The 26,370-nt window shown below is 46.4% G+C and overlaps 1 protein-coding gene across 2 annotated transcripts in view; it reads left to right on the forward strand.

Annotated features, from left to right (window-relative positions):
• LOC144118974 (uncharacterized) overlaps positions 1 to 26,370 on the forward strand; it is a 140,802-nt gene that overhangs the window by 90,782 nt on the left and 23,650 nt on the right. Inside the window, exon 2 of one of the 2 annotated variants that reach the window (XM_077651733.1) lies at positions 18,040 to 18,377. In XM_077651733.1, coding sequence (XP_077507859.1) covers positions 18,040 to 18,377 — 338 coding nt within the window. Of the gene's footprint in view, positions 1 to 18,039; positions 18,387 to 26,370 lie in introns of both variants that reach the window. The other variant, XM_077651732.1, reaches the window with a different exon arrangement.

Consider the following 26,370-nt stretch of genomic DNA (forward strand, 5'->3'; position numbering starts at 1 on the left):
GGAGATTAATCGCAGTGTTCGGCAAGTTTTCGCTGTTGCTCTAAATTGCTGGGCGTACTAAACTCCTGTGTAAAGAAGCGTTTGCTTGCGAAATTTTTTTTCTCGCGCACTTTTCTCTCTGTCACGGTACAGAGACAATGCCCGGTAAGGAAGAAAAAATATTCCCAAGCAATTGTTTTTCGCAAGTGCCCTTTCCTCTGAGACAATGCCTCTGAGACAATGCAGCGACCAGAAAAGTAGGTCAACATTCTCATTTACTTTCGACTGACGAATGGCAGAATATCTTTTCTCATTTCAGCATGAAGTAATAAATACGCGCGTGTGCAAAGAATTAGCTCTTCAGCCCTGAGTTTAATTGCTCGGCTAAGCGTCGCAAAACTTAATTTAGGCATTCCTACCGAAGTCGCGCAGCACTTGGTAACAGTTAATATTGCATTCTGCTGCTCTTTCTGTAAACCTATTGTATAGAAAAGAGAGTACCGGGTATTCTCCCACTGTACAGCTTCGGCCTTGGGCGTTGGATTTTTCGAGTTTGAGTCGATGCAAAGACAAACGTGGCGGCATCATACTCAGATACCAACTAATGCTATCACGTTCGGACAGAGTTTCAGGCGAGGACTAAAATATTCCACCGTTCTTTAAGAAGGCGTTCCCATTCCTGGTTCGACAGCGCCTCTAGTTATCAAGCCCACGCATACTGGCAAAAGAAAACTTATAAATAGCATAAACAGAGGAGAAAGCCCCACTTACAGCCACTGCATTACCCAGAGGCTCCATCAACACACGACGCTCCCCATTCGTCATTCGCGGTGGGCGACCGGACAAAATCGAGCGTGCGTCCAAAACGCTCGGACAGATATTTGTGCCGAACAGAAATAACAACGACACGGCATATTTTTCTGTGACGGGGGCGATAAATCTTCCACAGTATCGCTACGGGCCTGCCGATGGCGATGGGGCTTCGAGAAGAAACGGGTGCCGAGTACCGAGGCATCGATCATTTCCTCCAGGATCAATCGTGCATATTGCGTCCCATGGAGAGGAGGCAGAGTGGCTGGAAGAGGAGGAGGCTGCTGTAAAGGGTAACGAAGTTGGTGGGGAAAGAGCAACGCTGTAACTCTGAGCGTTGCATGAACCCTTGCACAAAAGAAAACACGCCGGGCATCGGTGGCCGGTATCCACGCACACTCGCACGCAAGCACAAAAAGAAACCATAGAGACAAGATTTCAACGAGTTGGGTTTAAATTACTTACTCTCTTACCAATACTCTCGCGCATTTTTCAAATGAAATTGCTGTCGGTGCGCATTTTACTGGCTGGAGGTGCATATTGAATAGGAAGAGGATAATTCTTTTCGCTTTCATTCGTCGATAAAAAAGCGAATGCTTATTCGTGAGCGGATAGTAATATCCTTCCCTTCTGGTATGTAATTTCTCTTCACTGTTTTTATTAAAGGCGAACAGAAATATGCTCATTGAATTGCAATTATTCTCCATGTCAATATTTTAGCATAGGTTCTTTGGTACATAAATGTCATTCGTCGCTGCGGGTAACTAGGGTCGGTACTCTAATACTACCTCCGACTATAATTCACATGGTATACTGCGCAGATAAGTAATGCCACTGCACAGCCTCTGCTCTTGGTTGCTTTCTTGATCACCGCGTTTGCACTGTCCAGCATGTGCGCTGTTCATAAGCGGAACATCATCTCTGAGACAGCGTCAACGCCGGACACGGTACAAGGCAAGCGTCAAAACGTGCGCTGTGCCATCATCAGGATGGCGATGTTCAACTGCCGCAAATAGAGTTTCCCTGCGTATTTTAGAACCAGACTCTGACGAACCAGAAAAGCTGGAAGCGGTTCACCGGGCGTCCTCAATTCGTGTAACGAGAAAAAGGAACTACGTAAAATGCATTGGCAAAGTTTTGAACTTCTTTTATTGCAGCGGCGAGCGCATTTTTTATAAGATCACCAAGTTTTTCTCGCCTAAAGCATACCGGAATATGCCAATTCGCCAGTTATGTTTTTCTGTAACAGGCACGCAAAGACAGCCCTGCTTGCAGAAACGTGCGGTGTTCAGGAGTTCACAAGCAATGCGACCTCAGGCGCTCTCACCCACGACAAAGCTGGCGGAGGTACCATATTGACTGGAATTATAAATAGGGGGCCACGAATGGACACCAATGCCGTATGCTCGTAGCCGCGTTCAACTAGAAAGAAAGTTATTCTAATGTTAACAGAGCCCTATTTTAAGAGCCACAAAAAAGATTACCAAGAACACTGGGGCCTGCAAGGCGGGACCTTGCGCGCCGTCTAGTAGTCTCTGCAGGCCTTCTACTTCACTTAGCATTTTCTGAGCAGGAATATACCACTTGAAGGATTTTGTAAATCTTCCTCCGGGCTACTTGTACATACCCATCAGGGGCAAGTTCCACTGCAGAGGCGTCGGAAAGTTCCTCTTCTCCTGGGTCCTTTAGCATCACACTCTGCAACATCTAAGTGGCGACTCTTCTCGAATACTTCTTGACTATTCTGCATTCACGTGTGCTAAAACACGGAATCGTTAGAACATTTTAGCCGCCAAATCGTATTGGGCAGCCATATGAGATGTAAAGGTCGGCTCCCCTTCATTTGCGATAACATTTCTGTTTAAAAGAAGAAAAGCCGGTCAACCTATACATTCGGATTAAGGCAGTGTGAGATGCGTTCTGAGATAGGCTTAGAGGTGCTGGCGCTTCTCTTCTTTCCTAAGCAGCTGCGCAAAACGAATCCCCGAATTAGCCTCATACATATCGTCACGTGTTGGTGGTAGTGCTCAAGATGGATTTTTTTTTTAAATTAAGTTAGACATATGCTAGATACACCCGACGGCACTGTGTGATGTCGTGACTACAGCAGTTGGGTTCTTTTTTATTAAGTACAATTCTGCTGATAACTATAAAAAGCGACTATTACATGTCCAAATACGACAGAAGCGACTACGCTAAGATTACCACATGAATGACGCTCGATTTAGGAGATAATGGGTTTACATTAGCAGATCTTAAAGTTTATCAGAAAAGCACGCATTATTCCGGCGAACGTTTAGGCCAAATTTTTTTGTCCTCCCTGTAAAGATATGACCCCTGCCACATTTAAATTGGTGGTAAGAATTGTAAATCTGACGCTGATTTTAGTATCCGGAAAACCTGCTAAGAAAAAGGAAGAACTGCTATTATTTGTGAACTCGCATGCTTTCTTATATGTATAAAGTGCGATGTGCACTGTGTCTGCGAATATTGTCAAGATGCTGCGGATACCGAACACATTTCTGACCAAACCGCTCTAAGATCGACCTGCGCCTTCGGTATAGCGGGCATATGCTTCTTGTTTTGGCCGTAGTGTCAGCAAGGTGTTCCGAATACCATCTTGTCGCAATGCTGTTATATCTTTATAAAAAGCTATTGAAGCCCATGGGTGAAAGTGGCAGCTCACTGGCTGCAGCTAGTTGTATTCAGAACATTTCTGGAGACCAACGCCAATGTCAGACAGCATTAGAAACAATGTGTGCCTGAAACGGCAGCTAAAACAAAGATCATTGCTTAAAAGCCTCCAGTCCAGTACCTCTTGAGCGCTCTTTTACTGTGAAATTTTGGATCGACTATTAATTTTCTTCTGATTTTTTATGTGACGCATTTTCACACACACACACACACACACACACACACACACACACACACACACACACACACACACACACACACACACACACACACACACACACACACACACACACACACACACACACACACACACACACACACACACACACACACACACACACACACACACACACACACACACACACACACACACACACACACACACACACACACACACACACACACACACACACACACACACACACACACACACACACACACACACACACACACACACACACACACACACACACACACACACACACACACACACACACACACACACACACACACACACACACACACACACACACACACACACACACACACACACACACACACACACACACACACACACACACACACACACACACACACACACACACACACACACACACACACACACACACACACACACACACACACACACACACACACACACACACACACACACACACACACACACACACACACACACACACACACACACACACACACACACACACACACACACACACACACACACACACACACACACACACACACACACACACACACGCACACACACACACACACACACACACACACACACACACACACACACACACACACACACACACACACAATGGCGCCCGAAGTATTCTGTCGCTCTTTATGCATGTTTTGTCACGTTTCTCAAGATCCAAAGCAGGCAGTTTCTACGGTGTGTACTAATACATCAACTTAGGTTGGGCCCCGCATTGCTAAAGGTGCATTTCAAGGTTTGTTGATGGTAGCTGCGTTGCCTCAGCGACGAAGTAGGCGGCACTTTTACTAAGCGCTGACATTTCCTCGCATATGCACGTACCAAGAGAAAGTAGGTTGTAGCTAATGAGATGACACCGTCTCAGAAACGCGTGAGCTGTACAAATGCAGTGGAGCATTCTTGCAGTTTTACGGAAGTGTACTTCCTCGCCGTGGGAGCCTCTATCTGCCTGTTTCTCGAATGACTGTTGCCACATTATGAAATATTGATGCCATGACCTCTAATTCCGATGCAAATGTAGCTGCAAGGCGTGCGAACCGATCAGCTCTTCACCGACAACGCCTTCACTCCAACGCTGACAGTGTTTAGAAATGAATAGGCCTTTTTGAAACGCTGCCCCAAATCAAGAGTCTAGTTTTAACGCAGATTGAGACTTATTACATTCATTTTAAAACTGAAAATGTATCATCCCATTAAGTAGGTTAAACAATCTTGCAAGTTACCAGGAAGTTCAAGCTTGGTTTGTCTTAAATGTATTAAAAATATTGATGTCATTGTAAAATGTGTATTCCTTGTTAAGATACTTGGAATCTCTTCAGTGTCGCCTCAAACGTAACATTCTTTTATTTCTATGGCTGTATGCTGATTCTACGTGTTAACATTTCTTGTTTGAGCTGCCATTCATTCAAAAGTTCCACACTCAGTATGCGCCTTGATTTACAGATGACTTCATTTACGATGCTCTAGCAAAAATGGAGAGAGCTTTGATAAATGAGCACTGAGCGCAAACGCATTTCGGATGACTATTTTTATTATACGTTTCAAGAAATTCTGACTAGAGCACTGTTAAACGCCATTGAGTTTCAGAAGACGATGTACCCCGAAAAGTACTCAAATGAACATTAACCGCGAAACAGAAAAGTCATTCGCAAATGTTCTGTGGAAAACGCATTCAACGCGGCAATATGTTCCCCCTACCTATAAATCCTCCGAGTGCAATGTTTCGCTTTCAACCTATCGGAGACCATTTGGGAAACAAATAAAGCAAATAAATGAACTGTTGCTACGGAATTATCTTTGCGCTTCGACTAAGGGGAAGGCTGAATATATTACAGTGAACAAATATGATTTTTATTTCATATAATATAAATGAACCATCCAGGCTTTCAAAAAATGCTTGAATAGGGTATGCAGTTAATGTCCTGTGTAGGTCATGGCTTCGCATACTGGATGAGAGGTATGTGGCACTCAGCCTCAAGTTTCGATGGCGCTGCCACAAAATGGTAATAGCCAGAAGAATGTGCCGAGAAGCCATAAAGAAAACCAAGAGGCATAATAGCGAAATTTCTGCGCCGAATAAAAAGCGACTTCTCTTTGTGTTACATTAAGACTTCCGGCATTCTCCCGCGCCTTCTCCTCAACACCAATAAACAGGTACATTTATGAGGGCGTAATCCCATTGGAACACATCGTTTAAGCCAAAGCAAATCTCTAGCACGAATTTCCACCCGTACCCTTGCAATGAGTACCTCCTTTTTCCCCCATGCAATAGTCATATGGAATTCCTTACCCGATAACATAGCCGAATGCACAGACAGAAAACAATTCCGCAATAAACTAAAACTTCAGCCATCCTGAATAGACTGTCCCCTTTGTACTCTTTTGTTACTTAGTTTGGTTCCATTTCTGCGCCTTGGTGTAATTTTCTTTTGCGCTTGCTTGTTTGCTGTTATTTGACTTAGATGTATGTCTACATTTTTTACTGTATTTTTTCCTTGCTTTTGTTTTTGCTTGCCTTCATTGTATTTTGTATTTTGCTCTTCACATTTTTCCACGTTCAAGATTTTGTACATCATGTTAATTCGCCCCCCCTTATGTAATGCCCTCGGGCCCTTAAGGAGAAAATAAATGAAATAAATGAAAAATAATTGGTTTTAGGGGAAAGGAAACGGCGCAGTATCTGTCTCATATATCGTTGGACACCTCAACCACGACGTAAGGGATGGGATAAAGAGGGAGTGGAAGAAGAAAGGAGGAATGAGGTGCCGTAGTGGAGGGCTCCGGAATAATTTCGACCACATGGGGATTTTTAACGTGCACTGACATCGCACAGCACACGGGCGCCTTAGCGTTTTGCCTCCATAAAAACGCAGCCGCCGCGGTCGGGTTCGAACCCGGGAACTACGGATCAGTATCTGAGCGCCCTAACCACTGAGACACCGCGGCGGGTTTGAACGACGGTTGTTTTCCATTCATGTGATGCGTAACGACATGCTGATGGGATTCAGCGTTGTTCAAAGCCTGCCCGCCCCAGCCACTTCCCATCCGTCGGTGATCAATTCCATGCACAGATACAGTGATAAGGCGACCATTGCGAACACCGTCTGCACCGCCATCGCCGCAGGCGTTTCCAAAGTTCGTATGAGTTCCCGGCCATATAGAATGAACTGGTACTGCCTGCCACGCAAGAGAATGCTACTCGCATGCTGACGAGGAGGAATCATACGCCTGCGGCAGTATAAGGTACAGCGACATGGCGTCTCCACGGGCCCTCCATGGCGACAGCGGCTAATCCTTACCTCCGCACACTTGGAGACAGCGAGAAAAAATTTAAGGTGACTACAGAAAGACGCCCTGTTCTATGGTCAGTTTCCTGCGATCTCTGCGAAGGGATTAATACGAGTCTGTACAGCTACACACACACGTTCAGGTGACACACACATTCAGGTGACCTGCCTAGAGAAGAAATTTTCACCATGAAAAAAAGATCATTTTTGAAAGCAAGATACTACACTGCCAACCCTAAACAACTGCATGCTACGATGACAAGCTTCAAACCAAACAATGAGAAGCCATACTTTTTCTTTGTTTCTTCACATTTCGAAAGTTTAAGCAGCGAATCAAAGAGAAAACACATAGAGAAGCATACTCTATCTACCTGATTTGTAAACCGAAGAGTTAGAGATGACACTCAAAGTCTCACGAAAACCAAGTTTTAAACACTCGCACACATAAACCGTATCATCGTAACAGCACCTACTCGAAGCCGTATGTTTACCTCAAATAAAGCCGACCTCCGTCCTCGGATCATGGAAGGACTTCGAACAAGAAATTTCTCTCCGTTCGGTGCTAACTCACTGATGAGAAGCGTGGGAAAGCCGTAAGGAAAGCCATTAGGTGAAGACGTCGTCGACGACGGAAATCCCCGGAGCGTCGACACCCAGGAGCCGTCACCCTGTGCGGAGGTGCTGCATCCTTAAGTGGCCAATAAAAGTCGGCGAGACTCGAGAAGGCCGCTTTACGTCTTCGCGGTTATGCGAGGGCGGAAATGAGGGCGGGACGGCAGGCGGCCGACAGCGGGAAAGGGCAGACGGTAGGTAGGCAGCATAGCAGCGCACAGGACGCACATACGTTTGGGGAAATCGGGAAGACGGAGGGAAAGGAGAAAACAACTGGGAAAGGAGAGGGAAGGTGTAGGGCGCGATTAGGGAACGGGACAATTTGTGCACCGAAGGCGCGCGGCGTTCTAGCATTTCCCCACACGTGGAGTGGATTCCGGCACGGTGGAGGCGCCTTTGCATATTCATGAGAGAGACAGCCCTGCTGCTTGCGAGGCGGCCATTTTGACAATTATTTTCTACGTACATTCATTCCTCCTCTCTTTTTTGCATTCATTTCCTTCGCTCTTAATCCGTAGTACGTACCGCACTTGCTGGATTACTACCTCTGATAACGCTTCGTTTCCTAGACGCACTTGAGGGTCTGGATGGCGCGAAACCATACTCGAGAGGTGGAACCAGCGTCAGGCATGTGGTTTCAAGACCGCCTCGTACATATGTACGCGCGCAGTTTGCGTGTGCTTTGAATGCACGCCGCCATTCTGCGGATTTGGCCAACTACACTCCCGCCCACTTTTAGAAGTGTCTTTTGCTACCCACTCGAATGCCCAGCTCCATAGGAAGCCTTGAAATTAGCACGCCGGCAGAGTAGCCATGCGTGAGTGTTGTCCATATGGAGTGAAGAACAGGTGAGTAGAGTAAGGGATGACGGGACAACACCTTGGAGGGCCCCGCCGTGGTGGCTCAGTGGTTATGGTGCTCGGCTGCTGACCCGAAAGACTCGGGCTCTATCCGGGCCACGGTGGTCTAATTTCGATGAAGGCGAAATTTTAGAGGCTCGTGTACTGTGCGATGACAGTGCACGTTAAAGAACCCCCGGTGGTATAAATTTCCGGAGCCCTTCACTACAGCGTCCCTCATAGCCTGAGTCGCTTTGAGGCGTTAAATCTCCATAAACTATAAACGATGAAAACACCTATGAAGGCATCTGACAACAGAGGCCTGTTACGTGTTTCAAGGGCTTTGAAAGTGTCCCAAGGTGGCGGTGTATGTATAACTGTTGGAAGAGCTCCGGCCGCCAAGTCTTTCACGTCGTTTGAAGATAGCTTTTATTGCAGTAAGGTTGCAGTAAGTTTTTCAACCTGTCCTCTTATTGTGCAGAAATAAACTAGGGCTGTTCATGCTGCCTTCCAAGCCATTTGTTTCTCTCTGTTGCCTAGCTTCTCAAGCAGTAGACGCGGATGACATAAGAAGTGTAAGATACGTGACTAGTATAGAGAGAACCTTCGCTCCTCTTTACGCACTGGTGGTGCCATATAAAGCAGGGGTTTCTAAGTGTCTCTTGAATGGCTGCATTATTTATCTCCTGTTTCCTCCTCACATGGCTACTTACGTAAACCTGAAAGAAATCCTTCAAGTGCTGTTCAAGAATCTTTCACCTTGCCTTGAGCGGACTTCAGCAAACTTATGGGCCAATTATTACGGTCATTCTCTGCTCTGCAGCGTTGTGGCATTTCTCCGTCTGCCGTATTTATCTGCTGGTGCACAACAATGCTGTATTTCAGAGACGGAGAGTCGTGTAATCAGGCGCCAAACTTTCAAAACCGTTAATTGCAAGAACTGCGCTTAAGAGCCACTTAATAGCTGTTCTTACACGCAAATGGTTTCATAAGTTCGTTATCTGGCTATATGCGGCTCTGTCTTCCAATTGCAGCGCAGTTTTACAACAGCAAATTAAATACGAAAATGAAGAAATGTCACGACGCAGCACGGTAGGAAACAGCCGGAATAATTGGCCCATAAGTTGGCTGAAGTCCGTTCAAGACAAGGTGAAAGATTCTAGGAGAGCATATGCAGGATTTTCTTTAGATAGCGGCATGCAGTGGTCGCTGTTTTGAATATGGCGCCGTTGACTGCTGCGACTGGCCGGTGGACACGTGCGAGCCATTACACACTAATGCCATCGTCGAGATGACGACAGCTTCTGCCTCTGCAACAGTCTATACTTAGCGTATTAAAGAATGGTCGGCTACTGCCGCTCCGGGAAGAACATTTGGCGAACTCCTGTCAGAGTCGGACGTTGTAGGAGTTAACGCAATAAACGTATGCAGAGCATTTTTCATGACGGCCATGAACGTTACCTCGTGTCTCTGTAAACTACCAGACGGGCTCACACTGACGAGGTTTGGAATGCTACACAAACGCGTCAGTATGGTCCTGCTTGCGATATGCGAGGCATGCAGACACTTAGAAGTTATGCAAGCGCTCTCAACGGACCAATGCATCCTGATTCGCAGACTTAACGAGCTACGTGGCTCTCCGTCGCATTGCTTGCAGCACAGTGCTTTTACACGTGTTTTTGTATACACGCACTCTTTGCGTAGACAGTTTTCATACCTGGCGGCGGAGAATAGGTGGAGCGCACCTTCGGAAAGAGACGCGTCGTCGCAAGGCTCTCCAAACTTCGCGTGCCTGAAATGTGCTCCCAGCGGCCCGCGTGTTCTTGCGAGATGAGCGCAGGCGTAGATGTGCGCGTCCGGTGTCTCGTGTGATGTGCTTACAGGTTCCGTTATTTTCGGTGGAAGTGGCCGTCGCAGAGTGCCGGCCATTACAGCCGGGTAGTGAATTAACGGTAATGTGATAATGTTATCAGTGACCTTAATGCGACAAGTGGCGACTTCGGCACAGTACTGTTGCTCACGCTTCTAGCAGGTTCGACTAGAGACTCAGGCCTCAGGACGAGAGTCTGTAGGCTCGGAAACTTAATGGAAAGTAATTCCTCTCCGTCACAAAAACAAAAAATGCTCCCTCAAGGCAAGATCTTGAACGCAGATAAAGCCAGGCTAGTGGTTTTCTTCACCTTTGGAGATGTCTTCTTGAGGACAGTAGCGGTAACATTGCAGATAAATGGTGTTACAAGTCTGGCACGAATATTCTTTTGGCAATGGGCTGCAAACATTCGGCGCGTAATCACTGACACCACGACGGCTAGGCCGGAAAAAAGTTTTCATAATATGGAGCATGCTATGATTCTTCCTATTCATTTTGAAATGGATTAATTATTGGGCAGTTGAGGGGGGTTGCTTGAATTTTAAAAAAAATGAGGTTGTGGCTGTTCGCCAAAAAAAGCTCTCGCTCATCTACTGGCAGCTGGCCTCTCCAATCGGCGATCCACTAGCTCATTTGGTTACTCTGCCCACCATAAAAACTTCGCGTGCTTTGTTTCTTCTCCCGTTATACTGTTGCGTTTTACTACAAGAGCCTTAATAAAGTTATTCTCTCTGGCGTTGCTGTGTTTTCTTGGTAGTAAAACCCAACTTTGGAAAGAATTTTTTTCGCTAGCGCATCATGATTTTCTACCAGACCATTAAAGAAACAGCGCGCCCATCTCTTTTATAAAGGCAGGGCAGTGTACCTTTAATTTCTACGGAAAAGAGTATGCGTTTATTTGTGATTCATTACACACATCCGTCATTGATCACATATATGCAGTTGCCGTTCACTTCACCTTGCCACGTTCGAATTTTGACCATAACGATGCACCTTAGTTCAAGACATTCTTTAGCTATTTAAACGACGAAAAAACACGTTTATTTGTAAAACCCTCTCTTCGTATATTGTTCCACCTCTACTGTGCCCGCATACGGGCAGAGACACCTTAGGTTATGTGTTTCCCTTTCACGTTCGTCGAGCTTATGCGCTTGTATCTAACAAGATAATTGTGCTAGCTGGGCCATCTCCAGCTTAGACGGAACTATTGCCCATTGTGCACTGTTCAACCGCCAGCATCTATCATCATATAAGCAAGAAGCAAGAGCGGCAAAATTGAATATACGCCTGTGTCGCAGCTTGAAACCTTGCTCTGGAAATTTTGATTTCAAATTTGAAAGTCGTCAGTAGTTGCATAGTAAACAAAAATTACTGGACGTATCAGAAAAGCTGACTTGACACCGCGTTAGCACGCTGTCTTGCTTTGTAGACAAATATGGCAAAAATTAAAGTTCCTTGACGAAGTCAAAATATCACGCAGATACACTGCATCACAATGCGCACAAATAGAATGGGTATAAAGAAGAAATGACACTTTGATTCGTGTGCCTATTTCCGATTGCATGCAATTGGAAATATGATCATTTTTTTAGTCAAATTGCATCTGATGGTAAGAAGATACAAAAGGTGAGCGAGCGTTTAGTCATCTCGGGACTAACCGCTCTGTCACAACGATTAGTGTATTTCGGGACTAAATGTAGAGAGACTTAAGCTCTTCGTTCCTTACTAACTTCCTGTTCGTCCTCTAGGAATTCAGTAGCTTACTCTTCGAAGGAGCCCTGAAAAAGTGCTCGCATTATTGAAGTTCTATTTCTCAGTGAGGAATTCCAAACTGGTCGCACTGCACCAACAAGACCGTATTTATGCGTTGCAAGCACAACAGCTCCTACCGTCTGGATGCATGGTAAACTGGGCAAACAACTTCGTCATCTATGAAGCGCGTATGCTGCTCACGTACCATTGTTTGCACATTTCAGAAGTATTCTGCTCGTTGACTTCTGCAGCAGATTGTGTCAAACTTCGTAACATAAGCAGTACAATAACAATGAAAACCATATAGAATTAGGAAAAAAGTTCGAACCCTCTGTGCATTTAGTGCTTAGCACTACGCAGTTGTGGATAAGGATAAAGTTTTAATTTGTCTTGGGCTTGGTTCAGCAAATGTTGCTTTAATTGTGAGAAGCGGCACATGAACATAGCGTCCTGTCAGAAAACTCCTGTTCGAGTTTGTGTTTTATTCACTTTGTTCGCTGAATGGGAAGGACAGAGGAAAATAAACTTCATGCCTGTTCACATCGCGCTCAGTTTCGTAATGCCTAGGCAGCATCACAAAACCCCATAAACTAGCGCCTAAGAAAGAAACTCGCTCTCTATCTTCATTCAGGCTCAATCAGTATCGCTACGAATAATTAACAAAACAATTTCTGCATATTGACACCATGCATTCCGCATGTTTGCTCAGCGCTGACCTGAAGCACGCGCTGCCTCAAAAAGAGGAAGTGGAAGTGACAGCGATCTGGAGCTGTGGTCAAGACGATCGTCGAAGCCCGCCGCTGTCTCTTGTGATCAGTGATCTCCCGCATTCACGCGTGACAATATTTATGCGTGCGCTCAGTTGCGGATAGCTTCAATTAAACTAAGCATTTATTGCGGTTCGACACTATGTTAATCTTTACGCGCCCAGACATGAAGCTCTCACTTTTCTCGGACAACTGCCTGCATATCGAAGAAAAAAAAACGAGGCACGTATTGCAAGAGACCCCTTCGCCTGATCACTGTTGGCTGATCTGTATGCTGCTGTTCACCATTCTGTTGCGCTCTTTATGGGTAGCTAATCGGTTTAATTTCCGTACGTTGAGTATGCCTATATGCGTCTTGTCGCATTTTTGTCTCTTTACGAACAAAAAACGAGACTTAGGAATTGGGCAGACTGTACGCGCGTCTGTTCCCTTTATGGCGGATGTTTCATTAGAGTGAGGCAGGGCATGGATATCTACGAACGCTTTGAAAAATCGCCGATGAATATCGCTGTGGTAGGCTGCCGTGCCGAAAAAAGAAAGCGGCACTTCAAATCAACAAGTTAATTTAGTATATAGGGTTTAACGTTCGAAATCGACTCCGGCTATGAGGGACGCCGTAGTGGAGGGCCCCAAAAAGTTTCCACCAACTGGAGGTATTTAATGTGCACTGACATCGCACAGTACAAAGGCCTCTAGCATTTCGCTTCCATCGAAATGTGAACGCCGCTGCCGGGATTGAACCCGCGCATTTCGTATCAGCAGCCGAGCACCATAACCACTCAGCCACCACGGCGACTCAGATAAACAAGTATTTGTGATAGATAAATCAAACAATACTTGGCCGGTATGATAGTTGGTAGCGCACAGAAAGGGTAATGGCATGACTTGCACCAAGAGTACGCAGTGTGCATGCCGGAGGGAATGCATTGTTCTAAATGAGGGCACACACACAATTTAGATAGGGAGGTTGGTGTAGTTGGATCAAGATAAATGCGGACGGAGAAGAGCACGCGAATCTGGCAGCGTCTTTCCATACCTCTTTTTCCCTTTTGGTTGTTTTTTTTTATTTCAAGTGGAGGCCTGTAGTGAAAGTAAAGAAGGGGCTTTTCAATGGCCACGTATTGACTTCTTCCGTAACTGGTAGCCCATGTCACAAATAAAGAAAAAAACAAGAGATTGTGAATTTCTCAGATCACCGTTTCTCGTCTTTCTGGGAGGCATGCGATATGCAGGGTTCAGGTGAGCGGTGTAAGAGCCGCTACACCCTGATGTACCGGAACAATCCAAACCAGTGCCTCTTTCAGACAGTTCCTGCAGCCTGAGAGGTTCGAGTGGCCGCCTGTCGCTCTTCTCTTCTCTCCCCTAAATTGGGTAATGGCGTGTCGTCGTTTCGCGTCCACACGTTGAAATGCCCTCTAACAGACACTACTTGCAGAAATTTCCGTATTTTCTACCAACAAATGTATTTGCAAAAATCACAAAACGTCTCCGCAATAATGATATTTGTAAATAATAATGCGAATAATATAAAATTTACGAGATTGGGGAATAGGCTGGCGTCATCATACGGTAGCTCAGTGAAACAGACCGACATTCGCAACACTATGGTAACGGGCGTGACGGTGCTGGCACTGTACTGAAGTAGGCGCTGTCCCAACACACAGCAGTGCATTTCATGCTGGTTAGAAAGTCTGTGGGTGATGTACACGGTGTATACACGCATACCACTGTCGGCGCAAACTTTTAAAAGTAGAGCAAAACCCGGCGACGTCCAGGAAGTGCTTCCTCGTCATACGCATTTGCGCGTGGTGTGAGCACGCTGCGAAGTGTTTCACTGCGATGCTATTCTCGCGCTCCCCGAGTTCACGCCCATTTCAAGGTAGGAACTCCCGGGTTTTGCTTTGCGTAACTCATAGGCAGACACTAGGCGCCGCTATTCGGAACTATTCTTAGAAGGAATCGCTGAGTGCAACGTTTTCGCGCACGCTAATGCTCAGCAGAGGAGGCTGTTTTCGTGTACTCTGCCCGTTGTCCGAATACAACGACCTGCGTGCGTAGCCCGCAATTATTCGTCCGTCGACAGAATGAATAGCGTGACCCGATGAAAGCACAGACTGAACCTGTCCGCCCACGTTCGCGTACGATATCGCGAAACCGACCCTCCGTTGGAAGGCATTATTGTCTTAACGAAGCGCGCGTCACGAGGCACAATGCGTATCCAGACTGGGTGCCACATCGACCGCCTCCGTTGCGGCCCCAGAGAATCGGAGGTCGCGCCCGGATATAGACCGTCGTCATCGCTGTGCCCACTTCCTTTTCTCAGGTGCATACGCCACGCAACCACTTTTCGCGGGTCTGTCTCGCGCGCCTCGCACAAAGAGATCGACGGCTCCCGAAACCGCGACAAAAGAAAACGCTCTCGGTCCCCACTTGCCTCCCTCAAAGACACTCTCCGCGTAGTCCGAACTTTCGGCTCTCTTTTCATCAGAGCGCGTCCGTGTCGCCACCGATTCATCGGTGTACACCCCCGCTGACAGGGGAGGAGTGTAGGTGCCAGCCGAACGAAAGCACCCGCGAGCGAACCACTGAGCGAGCACGAAAAAGACGGATGGCTATTGAGACACACTCGTCTCATTTCTTCGGAGCGAAACAACAAACACGTGCGCTACATACACGCACTAAGCAGCGACACGCAGACCGACAAGCGAATGACGAACGTACTACCAGAGCAGAAGCGCGTTTCTTCGTGGGGGACTGAATGGAGAAAAAAAAACACGAGCGCTCGAAGCGGCCGCAGCAGCCTCCAATGAACATCGGCAGCTTGCGGGCAACGCCCCCTTTTGTTTGTGTTACGCTTCCATGACTCGTTCTCGATAAAGAAGCAAGCAAGCACTCACGCACACACGCGACACACGTTGGAAGTGTGAGACCGCCTTGGTGTCCCGCCGGCGTCTTTGTCGACGCCCGAGCATGGAGACGCTAGCAGCTTTCGTACGTGTGTGTGTGCTTTGGACCGATGATGCCGCTACGGAGGGCCAGACCGTGGCGATTACGCCGTCGGCGCTCCCTTGCGTGTGCATGCTTTCATTTTCTCGGCTCCCCCAATTCTTTCCCTTCTCGGGGACTAAGAGTTTTCTCTTCAGGCCACCGGTGAAGCGTCGCGCATCGAAGGTGCGGACGGCCGCCCCTTTCATGCCGTGGGAAAGGCGCCAGAAGTGCAGGCACCCCCCCCCCCCCCAACCTTCCTCGTCGTTGTCGTGTATGACCATGTTCTCGTGTACGAGGCCGTGGCGATAGGACGGAGAAGGGAACGGAGGGGGAGGGTGAACGAGGGCGGAATGGGCTAGGACAGCAGCAATGTAGGCGTCGACCGAGGCTCCCAGGGGCTCGTTTGCGTTGCCGCCGAGATCGAACAAGCCTTGCGAAACAACGCTGCTGCGTCGAGATGCACTCCGCTTGCATTTGATCGAAACATCTATTGTTTACTCCGTCATTTGATTCCGCAACATAAGTGGGTGCAGACACATTATTGGATCTATCTCGCGAATGGCTTGTGGTCTTGGCTAACGGAGCTCGACGGCAGCCGTGGTTATTCCGGACAAAGGGATGGAAAATGTTCGCATGGATCACTCAGGGAACCAACCGAGCGATGCGAAGCATATCTTGGCTCAGTAGCGAGAACAGTGCCCGCTGCTTCTCCAGGCCTTCACTCTAGTTGAAGCTCTCATCACCAGGCGGCTAACAGCGAAACATTGCTGAGTGTAGCGACTGAAAAAGACACGGTGTGAGTAAAAATCCACACGGTACTCGAGCGGACGTAATCGGTACCACGGTACGACAGCGTAGAGATGTGGGGTGATGCTCGGGTGAGCGCGCAGTTATTGCTAGCGTACCTGCGAACGCCAGGCGCGAAGTGGCAATAAATCCGAAGTGAACATCTTTCTTCACACTTATAATAAAGGCAGCCTTGTAACATCCTCTTGCGTTAGATTCCGCTTTGATGGTAATATTGCTGGTTAAGTCGAGCGGCTGTGAGGCCTATATACCCGCTGCAGTGGGTTGGAGGTTAGGGTACATCTACAGGCACCGATAATGCCCGTAGCCAAGAACAAAGTAATCTCGACTGTGTTCAGCACTTCCCGTTGTTCGACGTGTTCATAGTTTTGGTAAACACGACCGTTTTAACGCGATGAAATCTGCAATGACAAGTGAGAACAGAAGTAACATTGCGGTAAAAAAGTTGTCCTTTCACTTGCGCCTCCAGAAGCGGTTCGGTATCTCTAACGTAAAATTCGTGACAAGGAAATGACCATGTTTCTAGCGCTCAGGCAATTAATTGCGATGCTTGCTTTCAAGAACGGGCTTGAAAGTATTTGTGGTCACATAAGCAGATTAAAGTTGAATCTTTGACGCTCTTTTCCTTAACTCATACCCGGAGCCTTCAGTCCGTCAAATTTCTCAGCACTTTTTCTCTCTTTTTTATATGTGAAGAAAAGAAAGTGGTAGGATTTTTGCACTGCATGCCCCGTCCCGACCCACCACTTCTAATCCCACATGAGGAAGTTCAACCGGAATCACATGAATACCGAGGACAAACTGGGAGAGCGCCTCCCTCCCTTAATCTCACAAGTTTTCCCCGGAGAGCTGGCGAACGCAAGAGTTATCAGTCCCAACCTAGGTCGACGATGACCCAGCTTGTCCCTAGGGGTAAAAGAGTGAGCCAGATAAAGAACAGCTAAATGTTTACAGTCAGGAAAGGTGCAGAGTATGGCCGAAGGAATCCTTCTATGGCCTGATACTCCACTCTGAAGAAATGGCACAGAAAGAGTATAGAGTGAAGCTAGAACGCAATCATGTCACAATACGGTTAGCGGCATATGCTGAAGCCACCTACACTTTCGTCGATAAACCCCTTAACACATTCATCGCTGACTGGTTGAGAACGCGTGTATTCCAGCTGGTTGCGGCCACAGACGCTGCTATGGAGGGAGGGTATTTTAGGGATAGGGGAAGAAATTTCAAGGAGCCGGATGTCATGGAGATAGCTGCCCGCACAAAAAAAAACTCGACTGTTCTTTCTGGGTACGCGTCTCTCATGTGACTCCTGCCCACTTCCTTGTTCTTTCGTTCTTCTTGGCGTAGTTAGTGGCTCCGCGTCCCTGAGTGAGGACCCTCTGTTTTTCAGGAGGTGCGGGGTGACGAGTCCGGCGGCGGCCCTGGTCCCTCGTCGCCGTCCAAGGGCGCCCGCACGCTGGACAAACTGAGCGGCGGCGAGTACATCCGGGGCCTGCGGCAGCAGCTGGCCGGAGGAGGGCGGCGCCACCTGGACAAGATCAGCGGCGGCGAACTCCTGCGCTCGGCGGAAGACGCCGAGCTGCTGCGCTCGCTGGTTCCGTACGCGCTGCGGGGGCTCTCCTCATCGGCAGGCCCTGCTGGCCCTCGCAGGGGACTCGACAAGATCGGCGGCGGCGAGTACATCCGCGCGGCTGGGGCTTTTCCGCCCGGCGCTACGCCGGCCAAAAGGCAAGCACCGTGCGTATACACCACCGACCCCACGATATACACCTTACTTTATTCCTGTGTGGCTTCTTGTAGCGTCTTTCCTGCGTTCAGGTCTACCCTCTCCTTTCTACAATGAACTAGTCCCTATATGGGAGTAACAAGGGAGTAAGCTGTCCTCTTGCGCACTGCCTTTGCTTTCTGTTTAGAATGTGCATGTTTGCAACAGCGTCCTTGAACGGGGAATGCCATCAATAGCCAGCGTTCTTCCACACGCTCGAAGACGGGGTGGTCCATGAGTGGATAGCCTAAGGTGCCCCGATGCAGCGTTCCTATACTACAGCAACATTGCATCTAGGCACTCTAAGATGGTCGTCGAAACCGTCGCACATGCGGTATGTGGTGTGCTGCTGTGATTCCAACATGCTATTCACACTCAGAGATAGAGCGTTAAGTGGACAAGGAAAACGCCAGTTTTGATGAAAGGAAGCTCAGGCAGTCTTTCCCTCACGTCTCCCCAAAACTGCCCCGACTTAGTTTTTGGCTCGCGCGACCTCACCGTAGATTGCCTGTTGCATGCTACACAGACACGACCGATGAAGCTTGTGAGGTGTTCCCGTTTTTAACTATGGGTTAGTGAATGCGCTTTGCTCAGCTCTGTGCGAGTAATGCTGCCATTCTAAACATCCTACCATGAAGACGCTTTTGGCAACAAGCTGACGGTAAAACGAATAACGATCCTTAAAAGGAAAGAGGAAAGATGGGGCATGCATGTTTAGAGCCTCTTTGAAGCCTGTACAAACGTTTGCTTGAACCGCTGCTCTAGTCTCCGAACCATGTTTCAGGTAGCCCAGATGTTTAGACGTACTCTGTTGCCCAAGACGGGATTTGTTGTCGCTGAGCCATGTGATATTTGGCTCCCAGAACAAAACATCGGTCGCACCCATCACGCCTAACCCTTTTTAAACAACCTCTAGCTTTCGTGGTCTGTATTTGCGGCAGAAAAGAATGCCCTAATCGAATGAGTACGCAGTGAAAGTTAAAAAAAAAATTGTTTTCAGCCAGCAAGAAAACGTTTGCGCTCACTCTACAGAACGCAGCACAAAATTAAAAAATATACGATCAAACTCGTAGCCAAACAAATAACTAAGCATAAAATGAGCATAAAATCATAACTAGTACCTTTCTGCCGATGGACTACCTGCATGCTCGGCGGTTTTGTTGTATTCTCGTTCTTATTGTAGTCCTCATAAAATTGGTTTTGTTGTTAGGCTTTAAACAGATGGCACTCACCCACGCTCGTGGATCGGCCAAGAATCGGGAGGCAAAGGTTGCTGTACACCTGTACATAATAAAATGAAAAGAAAAGCGCACTCATAAAATTTTCAGTGTGATGTTCGTGACTTCGGCTTCTTCTTTTAGGTGCACCATGTGCACCTAAACGCAGTCATCAGTTTTTCTCAAAGGAAGACCATGAAACTGTCCATGATATATTTCGCTGCAATTAGGTCCAAACAGCACATAGAAGATCGGCACGGTTTTCTTCATTCTGGAATGAAAATTCTGTGCGGCAGGTAAGAGACTTGTGCAAAAGGTCAGCCCTCTGCGCATTAGAGGACACTCGTATTGAAGGATAGGAAAATTAAACATTTTTTGGTTGTAAGATTATGTGAGATTTAACTGGTTTTAACATTCTGCGCTTCTAAGCTTTCGTTTATTACATAACGCAGAACCAAACAGAGACTGAGAGTGCTGGGGCATAGGTCACTCAGCAACTCCCCGTTCTCTTGGCACCAAGACGTCGACAGTCCGTTTTCAATTTCTAGCAAGCTTTCATAGCTTTCTTTGTTTTGTGCCTAGGGGCGCTTGGCGAACAGCGTCGCCTGAGCTACTGCGAGTTCTTCCGTACACTACGCGACGACCGGCGATGAAAAAAGATTAAGCGAAGACAGGTGTACCCGTTCAGAGCTTCGATGAAAGATGTTCTGTCTTTCGTCATATAATTTATTGTTCTTTTGCAGTTTTTTTGTGTGCGAAGAAATACATCTGGCTCGAGCCCTACTGAAAAATGTATATAGGTTTGAATGGGTCAACAAATAGGATTATGGCACATTTGATTTGGCTTTATAGGATTGACGTCCCAAAGCGGCTCAGTCTATGAGGGACACCGTAGTGGAGGGCTCCGGGGAATTTCGACCACCTGGGGTTCCTAACGAGCACTAACAACGCACAGTACACGGACCTTCCACATTTTTCCTCCATCGAAGTGCTACCGTAGCGGGCGGGTTCTAACCCACGACTTGCATGCACTGTATGATGTAAGTGCACGGTAATTAACCACGGGTAATCTAAGTTATACGGAGCCCTCCACTAAGGAGTCTCTCAAAGGCTGAATCACTTTGGAAGCTTCATCCTATAATGTTAAACGTAATGTGCCATAATCCTATTCGTCGACCTATTCAAACCTGTACACATTTTACAATAGGCCGTGTTGGATTTATAATTCCAAGTTCAGAATGATTTTCACTTCTTCCTCATTAATTCAATAATCGTGGTTGTAGTTGTCAAGGTGAATATTTCAATGCTACTGAAGCTAATTTTCTCTCAATGTATTGCACGCATCTCGGTTAGGTCTAGCAACGGTATGAAAGCTAAGGCGCTTTGGTTCGCAGGGATGTGTAACGGGAGCAAAATATAGCTCTTCAGTGAAAAACAACTTCTGCTGTGCCGCCATAACCTTGAGCGAAATTTACCGCTGCATTTATTAGTGTACACGCAGGAATCTTGCCTACTATCTCTTCTCAAGTGTAGCCTCTAAATTTTGCTGCGTCAGCTACCGATCCAAAGTAGCCACGCATATTTCGTACAGTGTTGGCTGCTCGTGTAAGGGCGACGAACCCAGCTGCAACTATATGTTCTCGGGGTGCAGGAAAGAACTTAAGGTAAACTCCTGCCCAAACTCTAGACATGGAGCGTCAAGACAAAAAATAACAAATATTTCTCTCTTTTTTTCTCTACAGACTGATTCGCATTATGCTCCCCAGTACAAGGTGTACGTCGCTGATTTTTTTTTCCTTTCACTCAGGATCAATGACCTAAGAAGGCGAGAAACAGCTTCGTTTATTGTGGTGTTTAGGTGAGTTAAGATCTTAGAAAAGGCAAAAAACTTTATTTACCAGGCGACGAATATTGCGTCCTGCAGAAATGATGATGGGAAAACGAGGGTGGTTGTTTTACGAAGGCTGCGAATTTATCTCTACGACATTACTTCCATCTGCGCCCCTGAGGTGGCATTTTATAACAACTATCTTTTAACTTCCGGGTGCGAACGAGCATTCCAATTAGGCGTTTAACGTGTGCGCGTGTAGTGCTGTAAGTAGTCACTCTTAGCCCCATACACTGAAAAAAAATTGCTTTGAATTTTTTACTTTCTTTTTGATGTTGTTTCACAGCAGCCGAACTAATACGTTCTAATATCATTCTTAGATTTAGTGCCTCAAGCTCAGCCTATATCTGTTACCTTGAACGAACTGTCTTAGAAGTTAGCCTTTCTGTGCGCCTGCAATAATATTTTCGTTGAGCTACTATCTCCAGTTCACATGAATTGATTTCTAGATTTAACAATAATTAGTGCAATGTCAAGAGCGAGCGAAATTTTTGCGTACTTGGGAATTTTCAAAAAGCATGTATTTAAACTAGATACAAAACGTTTTCTGAGATCAAGGCTGAAACACTATACTAAATGACAAAATTAAAGCTATCAGCACTGAATTCACTCGTTCAGGAGCATAGAAAGACGGCAGGATTTTGCGGTCAAAGGATCTGAATAAATGAAGAAGAAAAAGAGCAAACTTGAGCCGCTTTATTGGCTACGTAAGGAAGCTATTGTTTTAATGACGCGTTCATTCCTGAGTCTTCAGCTGACATTCCCTTCAGGATTTAGTGCGTAGCACGTATCACGCATTCAGCGTGCAAACCCGCAGCTGATCACTGCCGAATGGATTCATAAAAAGATGAAAATTGTCTTCAACCTCTCGACGACAAAATCATGTTTAGAACAAAAACCTGCATGGGACTAGAGGCCATGTTTTGGGGCAGTTTATTTGTCAGTCCAATCTGTTCACCTCAGTACCTATCGGCAACGCAGCCACCGAGTGGCAGTGGTTGTTCCTGACCTTTCCTAAATTTACATGAGGAAGCTACCGATGGTAGAGGCGAAAGAAAAAAAAGAATTGGTCGGGAAAATTATCGTTGTAATATACGCCCTTAGAATTTCTGTCAGCTTAAATTATTAAAAAGGTGTACGAATTCTTTTTTTACGTTATCGCCTTCACGGTAACCGAGCTGTGACCTCAATCCCTCCATACTACAAAGAGGCAGTGAACGCATTATGTGCTGTTCCCTTTTACAGAGTAACTTCTGAAGCACAAACTACAGTTTCTGAATTCCAGGCTCTACGTTTAACAATGATTACAAGATGCAAGAACAGACAGTTCATGGTCGAATAAAACCCGCACCACGTTGTCATAGCTGAATAACCGTTAGATTGCCAGTGTCCACGCAAGGTTTCTTCTACGCACGCATTGACAACGGTTCGACCGTTCTTTATTAGCGTGCAGCCGCAAGTGTATCAGCGCACACATGAGAACCAAGAAACCTTGAGCATTTCCACACACTGGTCCATCCGTGCGTATACATTCCCCTCCACCCACACACACACGCAAGCACGCACACACAAATACACGCACACCACACACACGTCAGAAAAGTTTGTCTCTCTGAGAGCTCTGTGTGGGCGAAATATATTAAGAAACGAAGAAAAAAACATTCGCCGAAAGTGAAGCATGATCTGGGAGCTCAGGTTATCCAATTTGCCGCTGCTCCCGTGTGGTTTCTCTATCGGACATAAATCTTCGATGGAAACAAAAAAAACTTGTTTCACGTCATAGGCTGTCACACGTGTAGCACACTACAAGATAAGGATCAGTGTCTCCATGGCTTCATACTTAGCGGAAACAATAAAAACAAATTAAAATGACGTAGAATCAACAAGTGTCATCATCGTTGAGGCAGGAAAATGTAATGCCAATGATATTTTATTCCTCACTGACGACGCACTATCGTGGTGCCCGGCGGCACAAATACTAGATAAGTTTACAACCAGAAAAAAAAATATGAATGCCTGAACGCTTTTTTTTCTTTCCCAGCTTATTTCCTCGACCACTGAAAATGGGAGGGAAAAGAGTTTCCGCGCGACACGGACACGGCGGCGTTTGCGAAGAATTAAGACTGATAAACTCGGCGGACTGTCAAGATCAGCTCTAGACGGGCACCAACGTCGTTCTTCATTTTGCCCAGTGCTCATTTGCATGTTTGGTGGCATGATCGGTTCCAGCCTCATCACAAGTGCAGAGGCACTGAATGGATTAAGCCCTAGTTTTCTGTTTACAGCATGGCACTCGCCATTTTTTCTCCCTTTCTTCGCGATTATTTTTTTATCCTTCTTTCTTGCTTTTTTGCTTTATTTCATTATTTTTAATTATTTCTCTTTTCTCTTTTGTCTCACGCGTGCTGTCTTTCTTATTTCTTCCCCAGTGCAGGGTAGCCAACCGGAACCTCTTTCTGGTTAACATCCCTGTATTTCCCTCCTCCTCTTTATCTATCTATCTATCTTTATCTTCTCTTGCTGGTTGGTTACCCCTCTACCTGCTTTTCTTTTCTGTTCTCGTTTCTCTTCTTTCTTCCTAACCTTCTTCGGTTGTTTGCTATTTTTATTTCTTTTCATTTTGACCTTTCTTGTCTTTTACAACTTTTATCTTCTTTTGCATGCTTGATTTCCTTTCTTTTTTCTTTTTCTCCGTTTTCATCTAGCGTTTCGGTCAGGTAAAGCTAAGCATTCAACGTTTTCCCCTGTAAAGCGTGCTCTCGCTGACAAACTACAAAGTAATGCAACGAAGCAAACACGCATGCAAGGAGCTCACGCTCGAAGGCGGATGCCACTGCTAGTTTGAGGAGAAATGGTACGCGTGCATCCACCCGCTGCCATAATTTGCCCTTTAGGCGATTTACTCGGTTGAATTAATTCTAACGATCTACCGCAGGGTTTTTGCCTATCAGGCTAGGGGGTGATGACTGCGTATTTTATCGTGTGATTAATTACGCTAATGGCTTTCGGGCCCTAATGAATCGTTTGCGTCGTGGCGCTTCGATAATGGACACAACTTTTTAAACAACAATTTCCTTGTCGGTCACTGTAAGGCAAACTACCTCGCATTGCTATTATTTTTCTGATGTTGCATCAATAACAATATTAGATGATGGTACGCACTTTGGCGCCATTTTCACTTCCAGCGTGTCATTTCTTCAGCACCCGTAACAAAATATGACGTTTGTAATGTAATGATTCAGATAAGTAGGGTTCTAACACAGTGGCTTGTAGCTGCCGTCAAGCAAATGTGCGGAAAGTCATGTTAGATGCGGATTATTGTGCGTGCAGTCTCATTTGGGCTTGCCTACGTTCTTCCATTATGGAGCCGACGTATCAGTTTAATCTGCCCTCCCAAAGCTGGAGAGGTGATGATAGTCTGAGTACTAGACTGTTGGACTTCAATGAGCCCTTACATAACCGATATGGGCCCATCTAAAATCAACAGGTGCAAGCCCAATGGGGCCATGGTCTGAAGGGGCTTAGAGGGAGAGAAACAAGGACAAGGGTAGGACACATGAAGAGCGCTAAACCCAAATCATGCCTTACCAACTAGCTAAAACTTCAACTCTGCCCAATGTGGACCTCCATACGTTCTCCAAATGGGGCCGATGTGCGTAACTGACGGGCTACCCAGCCCTAACTGCTCACAGGGGACTTACCGGGCCACAACTTCCTTTGTTGCCTAGGTTATCGCAATGCTACTGCTGATTGAGAGTGCAGGTCACAGTGCGCTTAGTGGCCCAAAAACTTCAACGAAACAAAAAGCAGAACATCTCGTTCCTGACTTGCCCGACGCTATAAGCCAATGTAGCAAATTGGGCTTGCAGGCGTAACATACCAGAAGCGTACACGAAGGGGGAGGAACACTTAGAGAGGATGAACACTGCGTCCCCGTTCCAAGCGTGCTACGCATTACACAGTAACAACATGGAACATGTACCTCTTAATTCTTCTGCATCTTCCTTTCATAGCAGGCCTTTTTGTGCTGCAGAATAACTCCATCAGCAGTGGCAAGTACGCATACACAGGGCTTCACTTCCGCAGTTTTATAAAAAGAAACATACACTTCTGCCATTATTCCAAAATGAGCAAATCTTTTCTCTCAGCCTGCGCAATTTTAGCTTTAAAGACGCATCTTCAGTCATTGTTAAAGCCTGCAGAATTTTAAAAGCTGCCTTCATTTCAGGAGATTTTCTTCCTATGGGAAGAAAATGACATGTCCCTGGGTGAAGCGGAAACCATTATTCCCGAGGAAACAAACTGGAAGCTGGCCAGTTGTGCTCGTCGGAAAACCAAGAATGGAAACACAAAAAGCTTCGGGACTTTTCAAATTTCGTCTAAGTGAAGAAGAGGCAGCAATAGCTCCATCATAACTCCATCTATCGTTCCGAAACGTGCTAACAGCAGCGGGGTTGAATGGAGTATGCCGAGGCGGAGCATTTCAGTGCCAAACTTATACGGGAAAACGAAGCTTACGGAAGACAGTGAGCGAAATCTACAAAAAGCAGAAAATGTACTAAAATGAATGGTGAAAACGAATTGCAATATAGTAAAAGTCCGAAAATGACGTACGCGACAGGCGCGGTCTACTACGCTTAGTGCCTGAAGATAAAGAAATGTGTTGCTTGTATGCCGGGTTTCAAGAAATACAGTTAAAAATCCACTTCCCTGATTTATTTAATCTTCTTGTTTTTAGTACGGTATCGAGAGACGAATATTGTAGCCTGCGATGTGCACTGTATTAAGTTTGGTCTGTTTGCTCTTTTAGTAAGAGCGCAAGTAAACTATTGTAAAAACACGTTTTTATTG

This window comes from Amblyomma americanum, chromosome 2, assembly GCF_052857255.1.
Source record: "Amblyomma americanum isolate KBUSLIRL-KWMA chromosome 2, ASM5285725v1, whole genome shotgun sequence".
NCBI lineage: Eukaryota > Metazoa > Arthropoda > Arachnida > Ixodida > Ixodidae > Amblyomma > Amblyomma americanum.